This window comes from Drosophila biarmipes, chromosome 3R, assembly GCF_025231255.1.
Source record: "Drosophila biarmipes strain raj3 chromosome 3R, RU_DBia_V1.1, whole genome shotgun sequence".
Classification (NCBI taxonomy): domain Eukaryota; kingdom Metazoa; phylum Arthropoda; class Insecta; order Diptera; family Drosophilidae; genus Drosophila; species Drosophila biarmipes.
In genome coordinates, this window is record NC_066616.1 from 15,695,442 (window position 1) to 15,715,625 (window position 20,184).

At 38.6% G+C, this 20,184-nt stretch overlaps 1 protein-coding gene across 6 annotated transcripts in view; it reads right to left on the reverse strand.

Annotated features, from left to right (window-relative positions):
• LOC108031335 (maternal protein pumilio) overlaps window positions 1–20,184 on the reverse strand; it is a 182,518-nt gene that overhangs the window by 96,471 nt on the left and 65,863 nt on the right. The window contains exon 1 of one of the 6 annotated variants that reach the window (XM_017104597.3): window positions 680–1,536. The exons of the other annotated variants lie outside the window; for them this stretch is intronic. Coding sequence (XP_016960086.1) covers window positions 680–823 — 144 coding nt within the window. The 5' untranslated portion in view covers window positions 824–1,536. Of the gene's footprint in view, window positions 1–679; window positions 1,537–20,184 lie in introns of those variants that run through there. 6 annotated transcript variants of the gene reach the window in all.

Genomic DNA, 20,184 nt, shown 5'->3' on the forward strand with positions numbered 1-20,184 from the left:
CCATCGGAGGAGCGAAATCGGCCATAGAAAGCCAGGCTGTGCGGAAAATATAGCAAACAAATAACAACAACAGGCAAGGAAAACAATCAACGGAAACAATTACAAGACACTGCCAATTATTGACTTCGTGGGTGTGGATTTCGATTTGGAATGCCCAATTCAAATCTCTAGTGTTTATAAAAAATAGCTTACTGTTGAATCATCTTGTATTTTTCTTATCTTAAACCCTTTTTTACAATTACAATCTGTTTTTTTATCAGAGTTTCTATGAGTTGTTATTTCTTGAGCAAATATTTCTGTTCTTTCTTTAAAGCATTCTTACATTCCTGACTCACTCAATCACTCATATAAGAATTTACTGCGGTTTTAGTCATAGGTTATAATAATACCTCCTATTTTCCATTTCTTTTAATATCTTTATTATTTATATTTAAAATTCCAAAGCTGCTACTCTTCTTGGGGGAACTTTTGAGTGTTTTATTTGTTCTTTTCGATCTGATATTTTACTTCGTATTTTAAAGAATATTTCAAACTTTTCAGTTCTTTGGGCTACCCTTATCGAAACCAAGTTGTTAGAATTCCTTCTCTACCAAGCAAACGATCTGACCGTTTCGAAAGCGTTTCAGATCTGTGAATCACTGCCTTATCGCCAGATGTTTTCGGGCTCGGAGGAACTTACAATATGCTCCTTCAGCTCCTTGGTGCGGATTGGTCCCAGCCACTGATGTAATCCAATGTAGCGTTTCTGCACCATTTTCAGGGCGGGGGCGCCCTGGGCGTAGGGGCCGCCCAGGAGGGCGCTGGCAGTTTCTAAAACCACCATCTTGCTTGCGCCCGGATCCGCGATAATAGCTGTTATAGTTGCTGCCTACGCTTCTCCAGCAACACTTTCCGGCCGATTGTGCCGGATAAGCGAAATGGAACTTCACCGCTTTCGGTTCTCGTTTTTTGGGTGAGAAGCAATCACTTGTGATTAAACTGCTCACGAAATTGTTATGCTTTTTGGTGATTTTAATTTTTAATTTCCCCTTTGGGTTTCAATTAAATTTAAGCCGAATCTCTCTGCCAGACGTGACACTGCGGCCGCAACAACGATGAGAGGACACCGGATGGGAGCTCGGCTCCTTCTGCGTGCTATAATCTGCACTTTTAATCCCCGGACCACGACGACAACGACGACAGTTTCAATTTACTTTTGCCATTTGGCAATCCTTGAAATCAATTAAACGACACGCACAATCCATCCAGCAATTCTCTTCTTTTTTTTTTGTTATAATGGGGTAATATTTCTCAGACACTTTTTTCGGTTTTTGTTTCAAAGGTATTGATAACTTTTTTTGCTTTTTTGGTTTTGGGGAGGCACAATTGTTGTACAATGTTGGATGCTGTGGTCAAACACTTATTGCTAGTTGCCTGAATTATGCAGCGCGATAAATAAACCACGAAAACGGCGACTACGACGAAGAGTAAAACGGAAACGAGATGCGCAGAGACAACCGTTGTGTTCAAATTTCCATCGCGAACTGATTTCGAGTGTGGCTGATTTTCCAACTTGGCCAAATAAACCGAGCGGAGCCGAAGCCGAAGCCAGAGCCGAAGTCCCGGCCGAGGCCGAGAGGAAACGAGCCGAAACGAAGTGGAGAGCCGAAGAATGGCCCCGGTTAGAAGAGAATTGCGTAGAAGAGAGTCTCGCGCGCTGTGTAGAATTGAGGGAAAAACACTTGTTGTTGACGTTTTTCCGCCGCGGCGGCACACCCCAAAAATAAAAGAGAGAGCTCGTGAAATCGCAGCGAGCGAACTGTTGCTTTTCCCGTGGAGAGTTGAGCCCACTCTTATACGAAAAGAAGAGTGTTCTCGTGGTAGCAGAGAGGAGAGAACGGCATTGCCAGCTGGCGCAAGGAAAAGCGCAGTTATCTTTTGTAGAAAATCACCACAAGAAGGTTAAAGGGCGTGGGGCGGTGGGTGGTGGGCGAGATGGGTTGCTTCCGTGGGCGGTGTGAGCTGCATAGATAAATGTATGCACTGTTTTTGTTCGCCACTTCCGCCGAAGAAAAGCGGCAAATTCGGAGAAATACAAAACGTTAACAGGTTGCCCGAAGGCGCAGCACAATAAGGAAAATTTATCAGGCTTCCAGGGGCTAAGAAGTTTAAATTTCTTACAACGGAAAGATTACAGGCCACTGCGGATTTCCTATTTCCTAGAATTTTGCAACAAATAACAGTCCTGCATAACTTTGCGGGATTCTTTGGAATTCATAATTATGGTTATTATATTGGAGTTTTAATTTTTATCTATATGTTTGGTTTTCTATGACCAAATCTTATAAAATTATACAAAATGTGGTCATCGAGAACCACTGACAATTATAAGAATTATACTAAGAAACATCAATTCAAATTTATGGTTGAACTTGAATTAATTTGGCACATATCATGGTCACATTCAAAAGAAATGTAAATCCCTCTTATATAACTTTTTGCCCCATTGAAAAGGCAACAGGTTAAAGAAGATGGTGAAGCACATTTATAAATACAAGAAACACCAACTCTCGAGACCGTTAACTTAATTTCGCCCAGCAAAAAATCACAAGCAAAACGTGAAAAAGTAAAGGGTAGAAGCGATTCTAACCAAAATGAGCTTCATTAATTATACACAACTGGATGACAAGTTTCAGACGCCTTGTAAGCATTTTAATGATCATAAACCAGGCAACGAAAAAAGTTTCGTTGGCTGCGTCGAGTTGGGAGTATTATATATTAAGCAAACCCATGCGGAGTTTGTTGACTTCTTCAACAAAGTGTGACTAAACAAATTAAGCCGAGAACCGAGAAATGTTGGGGAAAAGTTAAGACTGGAGGTGGGGGAAATACAAAACAGATCAGCAACGAAGAAAAAATCCAAAAACCTGGAGCGCACTAAATTACAAATTAAGGTAAGGTTCGTACCTCGCAACATCAAAGCCGAAGCTTTTTGAGTGTGAAAAAAACGCAACAAAAACACGTAATACTCGGTAACAAGCAAAGCCGATTTCACGCACGAGAAGAACGACGAGTTGGGCGGATGGTAGGTGGGATGGCAACTCGAACTAGAGGCCTCTTCCATTTATGAAACCTGGAAAATTGTTGGCAATAAATGGAATATCCATCGCCATCGTCATTATCCTCTTGACCATTATCAACCACATTCACCCAAATGGGCACAAGACAACATTCTTTCTTTTCCTGGCTTCCACTCAGAAGAATCTAACGGTTCGCGGGACAAGGAGTGCACTGAAGAAAATGTTTGAGTTCAAGATGCAGAAATGCCCTATCTTTAATAAGTTCAGCGAGAAGTGTAATAGTTCGATGCCTTTGTTGGAAGAGATACTTAAAGTGCGTAGGAACTTTAGGACAGGTGTAAGACATATAACTATAAATTAAAGAAATTCTAAAAAAAATTCTTTTTAATTTATTTATATTGGTTATGATACTATTAATTTGTTTGGCCTATGCGGTTTTTATTTAAGACTTATTAGCGGAAAAGTATGTCATTTATCAAATAAGTATTTAAAAAACAGTTGTGCTTTTCCCGCTATGTTTAGTACAAACGCATTTGTATTCAGTACTAACAGTATAAACTCCTTAAGAATTCTATCTGAGACCTCAATTATCTTTCGGATTTTTTGCAAGTGCAAGAACTGCATGTAGCACAAATCCGAACCGACAGCGGCAACAACTTGTTGCCGTAAACATGTTGCTGCAACATGGCATCGGTAATTAAGCGGTAGTTTCTCGTTTGTTTGGTTATATTATTTTGCTTCCTTCTTTTTTCTAGCTCACAAGTTCATTGCACGCAGCACATGAGAAATTAGCACAGAGAAAGAAGAAGAAGCTGGGGCCCCCGAGAAAATTATGCAAACCCAGGGAGAGGAAGAGAGACTACAGCGATCTCCCGCTCCCACTCTCGACAAAGCCCCGACAATGACATTCAAAAAAGCTGCCAGTCAAGCTCCCCATCTCTCTCCACCACCTAGTCGCCCTCTCTCTCGCTCCGGGCACCTAAGTATTCCAGTCAAACCGCTTTGATTGGGAGTTCGTTCACCGCACGAATTACGCTCGCCTCGGATGGCAACGAAAAGCATATGAGATCGTAATGATCAAGCATCGTCGTCATCATTAGCGCTGATCGGGTTCTTGGCCTAAAAATATTTCCAGCTACCACGACCTGCCTAACTGCATTTTGGCCAGCTCGGTCGCTCGACTTGGCTCCACCGATTTCATACTTTGTAATGAGCCATAAAAGGAGCAGAGGCCATAATACCCAGCTTAGTTCCTTGGGGTTTTCCGTTTTATGCCCTAGCTTGCTAATTGCTAAGATTTGAATTGCATGTTCCCACAGAAGGTAATTAATTGAAATGATTGCATTTCACTTAGGTTGATACCCTTATATAGAATAGGTTTTATGATATTTAAGGTACTTAATAGAGCAGTGAAAAAATATCTGATGTTTGTATAACCTATATCAAAAAAACTTATTTTTCTTAAAAATGAAATTTTTTTGAGAATATTTTGTTCTCAATTTCATTTTCACACGACATATTTTATTTTATTCCTCTCTATAAAATTTACGTAAACTATAGATGTTACTATGAATTTAGTTATTATTTACAGCAGTGAAAAACCATCCAAAGTTTCAGTAACCTATAGTATGTATATATTTTCTAAAAATGGAATGTTTTTTTTTCAAGAACCCTTTCTTCTCAATTCCATTATAACATGACATATTTCATTTTATTCCTATAGTGACTTTTAAGTTCCTTTTTAAAGGCGTGAAAAACTAACTTAAGTTTCAATAGCATATATCAAAAATACATTTCTATTCTAAAAATGGAACGTCCTTTTTCAAGAACCCTTTGTTCTCAATTCCATTTTAACATGACACATTTCATTTCATTCCTCTCTATAAATTCCCCGTAAACTGTAGATGGTGCCAACGGTTTTGTTTTGTAAAATAAATTCGTTTAGCCTGTCAAGGGCCTATCGATAACGTTAAGTCAACGCCTGCCTGCGCGTGTGCTTCGCCCTCCGCATATATCGCACCCACAATGCATTTCATTTGCAATTCACACCAAAGTGAAGTACCCCACCAGATACGACAGGAGGGGGCGTACTATCAAAAGGGGGGCGTGGCAACGGCGAATGGTGTTGCACTGAAGTTTCAAGAGTGTCAGTCGGTGGAGTCGAGTGGCTGCCTCCGGCTGGCAGGGTTGTCAGGTAATTGAATAACGTCCTCAAATAAATGCGAAATATTCCACAATTTATTTGGGTGCAACTTTTTTCAGAACGGTTGGTGTTGGATACGACACAAAAAGGGTTATGCGAAAAAGTTTGTAGTTGGCTTTTGGCCAAAGTTTAGATAGGGATTACTGTGTTTGTGGTTTGCAATGTTGTTTGCCAGGCGTCGGGGAGAATATAAATTTGGAAAAGGCGCTGAGATAATAAAAATAATATAAATAAATGGAAGGTATTTGCTTTCCTCCGCTATGGATATATTTGTCTAAAAAAATTGTATCTTTGTAACATCATTTACTATTTAAATACAATAAATTTATAAGCACTTCTTACATTTTTTATATGATATTAGTAATAGCTCAAGTGTATCTACAGATTCTCCTATCTTCAACCATCTTTTAACTATCACTTCCAATTTTTTATTCGCTATTCATCAGCTGGCACAGCCATCATTCATTTGTCTCCCAACGGACCGTCCAGCCATTCGCCCTTTTGGCATTCATCGGACGGCATATCTAAATTGAATTTATAATAGTTGACAAGACAAGAACCCGCCATTGAACCCATCCACCCACCTCGGTCGCTTGGTCAACCAATTCAGAGCAATTCTCATTCATTTACTTCAATCACTTCTCACATTTTTTTATGCAACTGAGCGAGTGGGACGGCGAGAGGCAGACGGCAGAGAAAGAGAGAAAAAATGTGGCGAAAATTAATTAAAAATCAATTTGATTTTGATTGTTGACTGGGTGGGGGAGTCCCCCCTATCGCCGACCCTCTGTTAACCCATCTATTTGTTCTCGCTCCTCCTGCTGGTGGAATGTTTAATTGACATTTGGTACAATGTTTGACATTTTTGCTCCACGAATTGAATACCATTTGTATTTGCGTTTTTGTCTCCTTCTCCCCCCTCGCATTTTTTTATGATTTTTCAATTATGTACTTTTTTATTTCGATTTCTTACAGTCCGGGGTGTTGTGATGTGTTTGTTTGGTCGGCAAAAACAAATCAAATTAAAATAAAAGAACACTTTTAATTGAATTATTTGCAAGAAACATAAAATCGCATCCCACGTATTTATCTATAATTAAATTCAGTTCAATTGCGAATGCTTGAAACAAATAAAAAAATTGTGGAGCTTGTGAAATGTATCATGCAAATGGAAATGAAATTAGTCCAAATGAATTAGTTTTAAATACGCATATTTTTCCCGACGTATTTTTTAGTGATCCACCGCCTAACAGGCCGTTTCAATGGCAGCAAATGCACTTTTGATTGCGCCAAACACGTAGGACGTGCAAAAAACAAGGGCGGCAAAAAAGATGCAACGTTTTCATGGATACTTTGGACAGAACTGGAAGCCAGCCAATGTCGAATTTCAGACAATGCAAATAAAATGAATGTCAAAGCAAAGAGTAAAGCGTAAAAACAAATGTTATAAATATACTGATGCTGAAAGCGAAGTTGAGAATACCCTAAAGTTTTTAAAGTTATTAAGATAAGTAGTATATTGATTATATATATTTAGGGATATTAATTCCTTTTTTCTTCCTCTGTATAACCTCCTTTTTATATGGTTAAAAAAACTCTATGGTCCTCGAAATAAATAATAAGAGTACAATGCAAAATCTTCCAAAACAGAGTATGCAACACAAACAATAAGACCACAAAAAATATATGACAATGAAACCCCCTTTTTGCTTCAATTAAATTTTAAATTGGCACAGACGCAAACCAAATAACTGCCAGCAATAAGTAAACAAAAACAAAGGCTCGAAAAGGTGTCAACAAAAGTATTTAAATAAAGTGTATTTAAATCGCAACAATGTGATGTGAATACCAAAAGGCCGAGAATGAGGAGACGTGATAAACAAAAGCTACGCTTAAGTAAACATTATAATAAAAGGTAATGATGTGGCACCTTGAAAATGCACTAACGTTTACGTATCTTTTTTGGGTCGAATTAAAAAAGGAGTCTCCAGACTCCTTATGTTAAATTAGCACAGAAATTTTAAAAGTACAGTCACGCACTTATCGCACCTATTATATACAATTAGATTTAGTTGCCCGCTTTCACTGTGAAATGAGGCATTGTTTGCGGATTGATGAATGAAAGCTGTTTTTCGCATATTGTAAAGATGTTTACTTCAGATGAACAATACTTTTTGCGATTTAAAGGAAAACAATTGAGTTGAATCAAATGAAACTTTCACTAAGAGGATTGTATTATTTCTGTTTTAGAACTCAAAGAACTTTGACTTTTTGCCCGAATATAGGAAACTTACATTACTTTATCACATTTTAAGATACAGCTTCATTTATAACACACGTACCTGTAAAGATAAAAAGGAAATTTAAGGTAATTAGTAACTAATTTAATACAATGACAAATGCATTCAGATTTAGCTTTAAAAATTCCCTCTGCACCACAACATTTTATATGCCCTCACTTTGTATCCTTACTCTCAAGTTGATTAAAATTATAACGCACTTAAAAAAATTATTATGTTTCGTGTTCACTTATGCCTCATTTAACCAAATTAAAAGTAAACACGAAATGAGTGCAGGCAACACAAAAAAGAGAGGAAAATTAAAAGAAAATTCTTCTGGGTTGTGTGTGTGTGTGTGCAGATTTAATCAGCACCAGCAAAGTTACCCAACCGCAAAAAGTATGCAAGGCAAAATTATGAAAAGCCAGGGAGAGAAAAAAAAAAGAAAGGTAAACAAGCGAGCAAAGTGAAAGTGACACGCCAATGACGGGAGAAATGAGCCTCATCAACAAATATTGAAGAAGCATACTTAGTGGCAGGAAAATCCAAAGCCAACCCAACCCAGCCCCCTCCCAGCAGATGAGCCAACTCATTTGGAATTTTCTCCGGGTATTCTCCACTCATTTTCCCTCGGAAATCAATGGGAAGTGCTGGAGGAAAAGCCGACAAATTTGCACCAGCATTTCATTCTCTTCATTCTCTACCCCAGCCCCCTTTGTCTCTGCTGATGTCATTGGAGTCGCCTCAAATAGACCGCAACCGACCAGTTGACACATCCCATCCCATCCCGAAGACGACGTACGGATTCCATCCCGTCTCCCCACTTTAGTGCTGACTGAGCCGAAGCGAGTCCTGGCTAGAAACTTGTCACAACATCTTCTTTTTTACCATTTTTTCTCAAAGTTCAATGGAATTTTTGGGATGCAGCAACATCCGGTTGAATACTCTTCAGTGTAACACTTAATAAAGGATATTATAATATTATTAAAAAATATATACATATTTTAAAAAAATTAATAACTTTGTAAATGTAATAACTTTGTAAATGTAAATGTATCAGAAATATATATTCATTTTAGTTTAAATAAATACTCTTCTTTAATACCCTTTCTTAACCAAGAACTTCTTCTTATATCTTTTTTCTCAATGCGCATTGGGAATTTTTGGGATAGGTCGTTGGATTAACACTTTATAAAGACCTTTAATAATTTTTAAAACTGTTAAGCTCTGTTCAGATTTATAATTTGTAAATCTATCAGAAAAATGTATATATTTGTTTATATTATAATAAGTATTATAATTTTCTCTTTTGGAAAGTTAAACCCATCTTGAAAGAGCATCTCCATATCCCCATATTAGCCTAGGCTTCCTGTCCACACGCAGGCTTTTCCGAGGGACCAGCGGGGAAAGTCCTCGTTTTCCTTCGACTTTAATAACTTTAAGCAGCTACGGTCAATTTAATTTTCATGGCGGGCGGGCAGAAGACTGGCGGCAGTCGGTTTGGCAAAAGGACCCCAAAGATGGACACAGAGTATGTATATATCCCTCCATCCTGGCACAAGGCAGGCGACAATTTGAACCAACATATGGAGAGGAAACGCTCACAGGAAAGATGAAGAGCAAAAAATGTAAAAATAAAGAAAAACCTAAGCAGCGAGGGAAAAAGTTGAAAGGAAAACTTGATTATAAAGCGATGACTTCACACTTTGCTGGACTACGGATAAAATGGGGACAGAGGAGCCGGGTGGTTTTAGGACATATAATTTTCCTTTGGCCCGGACAAGGACATTGTGCAAACAGAGGCGTGTTCCGAAAATGCGGAGAAAGGGATATTCAACTGTAATTTAATACTTTTCTAATATGTAGTTGTCTCTCTGGGCGTCCCTCTTCTGCGCTCTCTTTACCCCATTTTCCGGGAAAGAATTTTAATAGAATTGGTAAGCTGAGATGGGTAGTCCCTCTATATAAGAACCGCCCTCTTTCGCCGTGCGTGATTAGATGGCCAAAAAGTAGGCAATGAAATTGGGAAAATATGCTGGGTTTGCTATCCCCGTCTCTCTCCCGCATTCTCTTGCTTTCTCTCTCTTCTCAGTGGGTCATTCTCAAATGGTTAGTTGAGCTCAAAGTGGGCGGTTGGGGGAGTGGCTAACATAAAGCCGCCAAAACAGCAGAAAGTAAAGTCAACAAGTCGTCGGAATCGACAGACTTCTTTACTATGTCAAGGGATTGGCAAAGGGTTGGTTGGTGTTAAGGGATAAGTGATTGGATTGCTTAGGATGGTTATTTAAAAGACTTGAAAACATGTTTTGTGGTCGAGTACATAAATAATAGTGGGTGTATTTTGTCAAGGGGAATTAGTGGGCCTTAAAGTGGATTTTTATGAGCGTCTATTATAGGAAATGGGATCTTTCTTTATATCAAGAGAAGCATTGCAGTAGATTTGCTTTCAAGTAACTATTTCTTTCCAATTTCTGACTCATTAAGCTTGCAATACCGTAAAATAATTTACTTTTTTGCTTCATAATTATTACACTTTTCTTTCCAAATGCAGCAATTATATTTCGCTTCCCGCAACCCATAACGAAATAATGGAAACAAGCTCTTCCAAAGTGTTTTTCCTCGGCGGTTTCCATTTAACTACCCGTTCGTTTTCCTTCATAGTCTAGTTAATGCCATGTCTCAGGCTACGTGTCACTTGCCGCAACAAAAACCACTATGCTCGATATACAATAGCGACAATTTGGCAAAATAAGGAGCACTAGCCGAGGGAGAAAAGAAAAATGTGCAAGCCAAAAATAAAGTCATGTTTAATGGCGCACAAAACACACCGTAAAAAGGCGAGAAGAGACCACTGAAGAAGCACAAAAAAGTGTTGAGCAAAATACAAAGAAAAAGTGAATGCAAAGTTATTTGATTAAGTCACTTACGGCGAGGCAAAGAAAATGTATGTAGGGAAAAGCGGAAAAACGTCCTTTGGCAAAACTAGTTCCCAGCAGAAAAAAAAAACACTGCTAGTAAATTTGTATCGAAAACAAGGTTTATTAGATGTATCAAAATTATGTGAGCGAAGAATGTATCATTTCTGTACTCAGAGTTCCAAATTTAGCAGACTGAACTACCTTTAAACTTTTACTAATTTAAGAAACTAAGGACACTCTAATTTTCCCAAGTGCATAAGTAATACCACTCAGACAAAAACAGGGACTTAAAGGTTGAGGGCAGACGTGGGATCTCCACTCTGCATGTAATATTGACATATTGAACAAACGTGCGGCCAGGCCAAAAGCAAAATTGGCGCAGAGGAAGGAAAAACCCATCGAAAACGCAAGTGCAACAAAGACAACCCAGACCAGGGAAACCTGAGGACTAGCTCTGCCCCCTTTTCGATATAGTCGAACAGACAGGCGGGACTTAAAGGACTAAATTCATATTAAAAGTACGCGTTCAGCAGACATGACATGGACCAAAGAAGATAGATGGCGAGCATTCCACCAGTAACGAAAAGTTGGGCATAGTTTATACCAAAACAATTTAAATATTTTTATTCATTAAGTTAAATTTTGAAAATAAAATATTTTAATAAGAACAATAAATCAAGCCTAAAACTTTACAATAAATAAATCTATTAAAACATTTTCTTTGAATAAATCATTTAAAGATAATAAAATATATTTAATATTTTAGATCAACTAATACTTTCAACTAATATTTCAAAAAACATTTTTAATAAAATATAATATTTATTATTTGTTTTTCTGAAGTTCATCACAACACCAGCTCAGTTGAAGGCGCAAACCGCGCATAGTTGGTGGTAAAAAGGGGGAATAATTCTAAAATATATTGCCAGGGACTCGACAGCATAGACGCACGTACAATCCCTTCTCCAGCAGTCCTCGAAGCCCCTTCCTATGCCACCCTTCGATGGCTCTGCCTGCACCGGAAGCTGTGGGCAAGAAGAAGAGCCAGCAGAAGTAACCAGCTTCGAGACACATTTTCTAATAATGCTCCAGCGTCACGTATTAATGCGTTTGTTTGTATCTTCATTTTACCCACTGGCATTTTAATGTATTTATTTTTTTCTCTCGCCAACGCTGCTTTCCACAGGAAAAAAAGGGGAAAAAGCTGAGAAAATGGCTAGGGAATGAAAGTCGGGGGTCTGAAGTTTTCTCTGGTGCTTTTTTCGGGCATGTTTGAGCATGCGACACACTCGTCTGGATAATAATGAAGTACGTTTACGTGTAAACTCTATCTAATATGTATGCTAAAAGCTTCGGCAACCAAACCCAGCGAAAAAAAACAGACAGTATGGGAAAGGAGGGAAAAGCCACGCGTTAGATTTTTCTATTATAGATGGCCGTGTAGACGAGGTGACAAAGGGGTAAACACCATCAGGAGTGGAAATTAATTAGAGCTCGTTGCTAGAATCGAGTGCCAAGTTGCTGCTTTATCTCGGGTATTTGTGGCATTCGGACTATTGGGAATTGATGGGAAAATAGCTGGTGAGAAAAAGTAGATCAACGAATAAATAATGAGTGTGTGTTGGTGGTAAATGGAAGTGAATAATGAATTGGGGCAAAAGGAGCATCCATGTTGACAGTCAGTGTGAGAAATTATTTATTCATTTAAATGTGTTTGGTATGTTAGTTAATGTATAATCGCGACAAACACTCTGCATAACAAAAAGTTCTTTAACCCTTTAATGCAAAATTTAAAAGCAAAATACTTGGTCAGTTCAATTTGAATTAGGAATTATGAATTTGCATTCACCACCTTTTTGGTTACTCTTTTGATCGGCTTTTCCATGCCCAAATTCACTGCTGTTGTGGAGAGTCTAGTCCCGGGCCTTATATACACATTAATTCACTTTTGCATGAAAGCCACTTTACACTATTACCCGCACAACAACTCAGGGGGTGGCAGAGGGTGCAAGGATGTGCCGTGGTTATTGCAGAACTGCGCAACGTGGAAAAATTCATCAAGCGCAAAATAACATTGCATACTTTATGGCGCATTATGAAAACACACGCGCTAGACTTGAGTGTGCGGGTGGAATGTTTTTTGGGTGGATGGGAGGCGAAATTTGCGCTACATTTACACAAAAACGTTTTAGAAAATGTGCAGAACATGGCAACCCTGTCCCTTAGTCTGCCCCAACGTGCTTCTCTCTCGCACACACTCAAAACTACAGGGAACATTTGAAAAAACTACACAAAATTTATAAAATCTCTAAAATATCGTAGAAACAAATATCAATGTTATATTTTGAATAGCTTAAATAAAAATTGATATTTCACCCATATTTTCTAATATCTCTAAAAACTGTTAGACCAATTGATATGGTGTTGAAAAGCATGCTTTAAAATTTTCTATGGGCAAACAATATTAATGCATACAATTTTAAAACCCTCCTATTTAAATTATTTGTAATTTATTTTGTAAATATTATATTTGTAATATTTTTATGACCAAAAGTTCTAACTGGTTAATCCCTTGGATAGTTTACTGTTTTAGAACCATGAAAACGCAAGCTAGCAGTTAACCCCGAAAGGCTCCACGCCCTCTTAACCCCCGACAGCCCCGATGAGTTATGCAGATAGCGCTGATGATGATGATGATGATGATGATGACGGGAACCAGACACAGAAAATTTGAGAGGGCAAAAGTGGGGAGTGTAAACAGCGCAACAATCATGGCGACAAGGACAATGATGATAATGAAAACTGTGATAATGATGATGATGGTGCCGTCGCTCTAGCTGACGTCAGCCAGTGCCATCCCCCCGACAGAACCCCATTGCTCCGACATTCGTGGGATATTTTCGCCATATGGCAGAGTAATGATAATAAACTCCTAAAAACACAGGGGCACGAACACAGGCGGCGGGAAAGTGGGGCGGAAAAAAGGAGGAGGATAAAGCAACAGGAGACGGGAAAAGTGTCGTCATCGCCTTCAAGGATGTCACTCGCTTCGTATCTGTGGAAAAACAAAGTGAGGCGGCACCGAGCGTTGCATCCAACCGGCAACTTGGCAACTCTGCAAGTTGGACTAACGCCCCAGATAACGTCAGTTATTTTCATTCAATTTGAGGAACCCCCGTAGAACCGCAGAAAAATGCGCATTTTGTTTGATTTCCATCCGTCAGACGGGTTGGAAAATTTAAGCAACAGTAAATCTCAACCGGAGTAGAAAATACTGCGGAATAAACCGAAACAAAACGGGTTGAACTGTGCTACACCATGTGCGTTACACAAATTCTCATTTATAACATTTCTGCAAAAGTGCATTGCACACTTTTGTGCAGCCAAATTATTGGTTTAATATCTGCGATGATTTAAAACTTATAATAAAAATGTTCATAATAATATCGGATAAGTTACTAAATTTGTTATGTTTCATTAACCAACTTAAAGTTATCCCATGAACCTAACAGCTTTTAGATTACAGTTCATAAAGTCTCCATTTCCTGGCCACAAAATGCATTAAAATTTTTACTTAACTACTAACTAACAACTGACAAATGCAATTAAAAACGTGCAGAACAACTCAGACCCCTCATTGCCAATAACAAGTTGGAAATAAAATGTGTACAGGGGAAAAAATCTTAACACTCCTGTTTAGAAATTATTTCAACATTTTACTAAACTCATAATTTCCTTGTTTTTAAATCTTTCAAAAGAAGAACAAAATTTTTGGTTTTGTGCTTGTCTTACAATTATTATTCTAAAAATCTAATTATATTGGAATTATCCTTTCTAAAATAAATATAATATTCATGTTAGTATAATTATTATTTTTTTTTTTTTGTAACTATTGGGGACACTTTCTTCCCGTGCAGAGCAGACCCAGAGAATCATCATCCTCCGGAGGACAGGGACATGGCCATGAGCGCTTGGCTAACGTCGTTCCATCAACTCATCGCCAGTGTCCTTCGGCTGTAACTGCTCCTTGGCCCTGTGACTGTGACTGTGACTGCTCCTGCTCCTGCTGCTGCCCTGATCCTCTTTCTGTTCCTGCTGGTTTTTCTGTTGCTTTCGCTATTGCTATTACGGTTGCTGTGGCCCCGCAGGCGTTATATGTAATTGCATTTTTTAGTTTTAATGGAGCGTACACAGCGAGGGGAATAGAGGCACCGGCTAAAAGGGGAATTGGTACTGCACATCCAACTCAACTGAACTGAACTCAACTGAAATGAGGCGCGGTGGCCGCGCTTCCCTTTGGCCAGAAGCTCTCTCTCTCGCTGCGAATGTAATTAATTTGTAACGTTTGATGACAAGCTTAATGGCCAACAGTCCAGCTGGCTAGGATGATCGGTGGGTGTGGGAGGTTGTACCCAACCTTGTGGGGGGTTCTGTGGGTGGAGAAAGTGGGGTGAAAGCAGCCTCCCGGTGCGTGTGACTGACTGGATTGCACAGGACCGGGGTATCTAAGGGTTGGCCCTTAATAGTTTTATAATTGATTCTGATATGATTTGGCAAAATGAGAAAAAATTGAAAAACAAGGGGAAACCAAATTGCAAAACATTAAATTCGATTTACAGTTCATTTGCAGGGGGTGAAAGCTGAATTGAAAATTTTTACTGGCCGAGGGTTGCATTATTACGAACTTCGAATATAGTTAAGGGAGATTTTAACACTAGGAATGACAAAAAACAATTTTAAAAATTTACCCAAGTTCTAGTCACTTAAAATAAATTATACGGCTTGTTCAGTTCTAAGCCTAGCACTCAATAGTTTGCTGATTGCCTTAATTTATCACCGAATTCCAGGCAACGTTCCCCGGGTTACCCTAATAGACAGCGACATGATTAGAGCCAAGACAAACACTCGCAATGGGGCGCAGACACGTGTAAAATGAGTTAACAATTTGCATGCAAATCTGCGCCGACAAGTCGCCTAATGTTAACCCATTAAGGCCGTGAAAAGCTGTCGTCGCTGCCCTGAAATCAAATTGTCGCCGTCGCCGCCTCGTCATTGCAGATTTTCCAGTTCGTTTCGCGCCAACGTGGGGGAAAAAGTCACATTAGATGACTTCCCAGCGATATCATAATGTGCGAAACTCTGCGCATTTTTCTCTTCCTCCTAATGATGCTTGAAATCAGTAGGTTTGAAGGGGGTCTTATGAGGCAAGGCAGATCAATCAGCTACGATTGGAAGAAGTATATATATTTTAAAGTAGTAAGTAAAATATATTTTAAAACGATCGAAAGTTAAGTGGATTACAAATTGTTAATGTCTACAATAGATTTTTAATGGAAATAGTTATTAAATTAAGTTACTGTGTGCAAGTTAGGAAGTAAATTATTGTAATATTTAGATCAATCGATTACGATTGTGAAAACAAATATACATTAAAACTTTCGAAAGTTACGTAGATACCAAATTATTAATGATTGTGTTGCAGCTTTTTAACTTTTGTTTTTAGAAGCTGTTGGGAATTAGTAAATTTTTATATTTTTAGTTAATGGTAACTACTTTTACATAATCAATCGAAGGACTTAAAATAAATTAAGTTATTATAACTTTTATTGGAAAAGTTATAGACAATTTTGCTGTCTTTATTAAAGCAAATTAAAATGTATATTCCCCCATTGTTTTCTACGTCAATTTTGGAGCTTAATCTGTTGATGATTTTTTTATTTAAATATTTATAATTATTTCGTGCATCAATCAAGTGGCGGCGTGAAAATGCCTCAGACATTAATTGGAATCGCCCCGAGGCGGCGAGGCAAACAAACCAGAGTTGTCAACTCCATCTCTATATATCCATCCATCCATCCGAGCCCGACCCGCCCCGCCCCGAGAGCCAACTGCCCGCCCCTTTTCACACATCAGTGCTATCATCGGGTCTTCTTCTTCATCTCCAGCTTCGGCGTGTTCTGCTTCTTCTACATGTCGGCAAAGTTTTTTGATATCATGAGTGTGGTTAGGTGCGCTGGGCAAAAAATAAAAAAAAACCTGAGGTGGGGGGCGGGGGCACTGAGGTCGGAGTGAGTCTACAAAAGTGTCACAGCATAAAAGCACAATCTACCCCCTACCAAACCCCTTTTGATACCATCGTGGTTCTTGCGCTGTGTCCACTCTGGGAAGTGTGAGAATAATGTGGACACGGTGGAAGAGGAACACCCAAACAGACGCAACGACAACAACGACAAAAAGTGCACACATACTCTGAGCATTCAACCATTGCCGTGTCATTCACACCGAGACAAACTTTTATCGCTCCGTGGACTACACCTTATTTAAGTCTATTTGTGATACCCTGTAATATGAGATTATATGCATTCTTCGGCTTGATAAATAACAGTTTCAAAAATTAAAAAGTTTGTAAATAATAAATTAAAAACACGTCTTTCTTGATTAGAAATTTTGGAAAATTTTAGTATTATTAAAAAATTAGAAAATTAAAAAAGATATTAAAAAAAAAAGCATTTATTTGTAACCATTTTCCGGACCTACTTAAAGTAATAAATTCCCTTTTTCTAATAGACATTTTCCCATTTTGGCACTATTAAAAAATTTAATAATATTACAAAATCAAATAATCTAAAAGAAGGTGCCGTAATATTTTTAAAGAGTAAGCTAGTATAAAAAAAATTTTAGCACATTTTAGATAAGATTGAAGAAAATTTTGATAATTATAAGAAATTAAGTAATCTAAACGAAAATCCATAACATTTTTAAAGGGTAAGTAAGTTAAAAAACATTTTTTCCAACTTTTTTTCTGGACCTAGTTGGAAATAATAACCAAACCCCATTTTCTAATAGACTTTCCCAACCGGCTTCTGGCATTTCTTTTTTCTGCGAGCGAGATAGAGGACAACTTTTTCGTGCCGAGTTTTTAGCAAACTCATTTATGTAGTTCTCGCTTCATGTTTACTTAAAGTTGAACTCGAGTGTTGTTTTTACAAATTGTTATCCACTGTGTGTCGGTTTCGGTGTGTCAATGTGTGCCTGGTTGTGCGGGTGTGTGGGAGTGTGTGGGTGCTCAAGTGGGCGGCAGACGAAAATGGAAGCAGACAGTTTGGGAGTCACTGCGGCCGTTTCAGTTCAGGAGTCAGTCCGAATTCAGTGTCGGTTTCGGGCTTTGGTGTTGACCTTAGTTTTTCCCTCGCCCTTTTCCTTTTTCCCGGTCGCACTGCTGTGGATGTTGGTCCGTGATAGTTTCAGTTTAGATTAGTAAACATTTCTAATTAATGTTGAAAAGGCGTGCCATTTGCCCAGCTCGAGGGGAGAGAGATTTGAAAAATGCAAGAAATTGGATTTGATGCATGGAGAGAAATCGCAACTTGTTTGCATTCTGGAAAAGAAAATCGCTTTATTATCTTGTCTTAATGATACCTTTTACCTTATAAACGTGCCTAATCAATAGTTAACATAAAACTAATCGACCATTCCTAAGACCATCCGCTTGCATTAACGACTTTAAACACTCCATTAACAACTTTAATTACGAAAACTTCAATCGCTGCCCCTCACACTGCCATTTATGACTTTTATCGAAACATTTTCCCGAAACTATATCTTATGAGCTACCGCTGACGTAACCCCCAGTCAAGAAACCCATCAAAAAAATATTAAAACCACTCTTAGCCGTAATAAAAAAAAGAAACGAGCACACATATGTGTCCGTTGGTGTCAACAGTTTAGCACAGACAGCGAAGATAGCAAGTGGACCCCTAAGGAGGACCCTCATCAATTTTATTTATAGTTTTATTTATTATGCGTTGTTCGCAGATCGAGCAGTTGATTAATTTAATTAATCAAATACACATTAGCGGCACGAACCATCCCGGATCGAATGAAATCAACTCTCGAAAAACCATTATGGCAGAACACAAAGGAGAAGTAAATAGTAGAGGAAGCCGATTCGTTCAATGAACTTGCACCCGAAGAAAAAAACCGAATCAAATCGAATCTAGCCAATTATTATGCTAATTATCGTGCGACTTAATTGCCTACTTGTTGCACACATTCTAGACGCTGTTTAGACCATGGAAAGTTGGCTTAGAAAGCTGCCAATAAAAACCATTGGCCAATGACCCAAAAACAGGCAAAGAAAACTGAGGAAAATCCGTGCTGGCAGAGGAAAAACCAGATCTTCTTACTTCTTTCTCCTTTTTTCTCTACTGACACTTACTGCTTGGACAAAAATTGCAGCAGCATCAGCAAAAGACCAGGGCGGTGGAAAAAGCTGCAGACAAACACATGGAGATAATGTCTTTGCATGTTTTCTGCCATTGCAAATCTCAGCGGAGCCGAAAAAAGGAAAGAAAAGAAGTAAGCCCCAACCAGGAAGCCACAGCCAGAAGGCCCAGATGTTCAGGCAGACAGAGGTGGCTAAGAGGGGGGACGTGGAGTTACCAACCAGTTGAAAGCCGAGAGCGAAGAAGACGGGGTTTTTAGCATTCACGGCGGTATCTTTTGGCCACTCAAGTGTGTGTTTGCATCGTTGTTCTAGGCCAGTTTACATAGCCCAACTTTTGAGATATTGACGCTGCACAAAGAAAAAGCCTCACGAAGTGGCTAACGAATACAAGATACTCCACGCTGATAGTCAAATGAAGTGCAAAGCAAGATATTATAATATTATAAATACTTTTTTTAATAAAAAGTTTGATAGCACATAAACCAATTACCATTATAGAAACCAACCACATTTAATGGTCGATACTCTGGCCACTTTATTCAAGTTAGTGTATCATCAAAGGAATCTCAGCAAATCGCTTCAATTTATTGCCATCGATTGTAATTATTCAAATGGCTGGGACCAAAGTTTTTGCTCTATTTCTTCCTCATTCTCTCTCTTTTGCTCCGCCACGTCCATTTCCATTTATCAACTTCTTAGTCTTTCTGCAGCAAGTTTTTCCAGTTCACTTGGAAAACTATGCAAATTGTTTTCGGAACTTTGCGGGTAATGAGATGGATGGCAAATTGCTTGGTGTAATAGCCACAGTTATACCAGCACTGTACGGTTAGGGAGGCGCATAGCAGTTGGGTTTGGTTTAACTGGAAGTTAAATTAGTATTTTTTGAGACAACCTATTTAACTACTTACAAATTTTAATTGGCTTTCATTTTGGTCGTGAATAGAATTCTATTCAGCTTCCATATATTTTTTCCCCCTTCTGACTTTCCATATAAAATTGTCCCGTGACCAATAAAGAATTGTAGACAAAAGTACAGAGTAAAACAGAATGAATAGAACTTGCTAAACAAACAAACCGCCGGATGTGATACATGAGGTGAAAAGAGGAAGAGTGAAAGGGGGGCGGTATTAACACCCCAAACGTGACATCATCATTTTATAATTTTAATGATTCCCAAGAATGGTCAGCGCCAATCGACACCGAGCTCTACAAATTGCTATAAAAATGTGAATGAAAAGGCAGGCGGAAAAGGGAATGAAAATGTAGAAAGGTAGGTTGTAACGAAAACACAATAAAGACTGGCGATCAAGGTGGGCATTGACCCAGGTGGAAAACTGAGACCCACTACTGATGATGGTACTTAAAATAATAGTGAAGCAAATGCTCGCATAAACAACAATTAAACTTAAACGCAAAGTGCGTAACAGCAGAGAAAGAGACGGACTGCGGTAACAATGGTCAAAAGCAAGACATTGACCCAGGCTTTGAGCCAAGACAC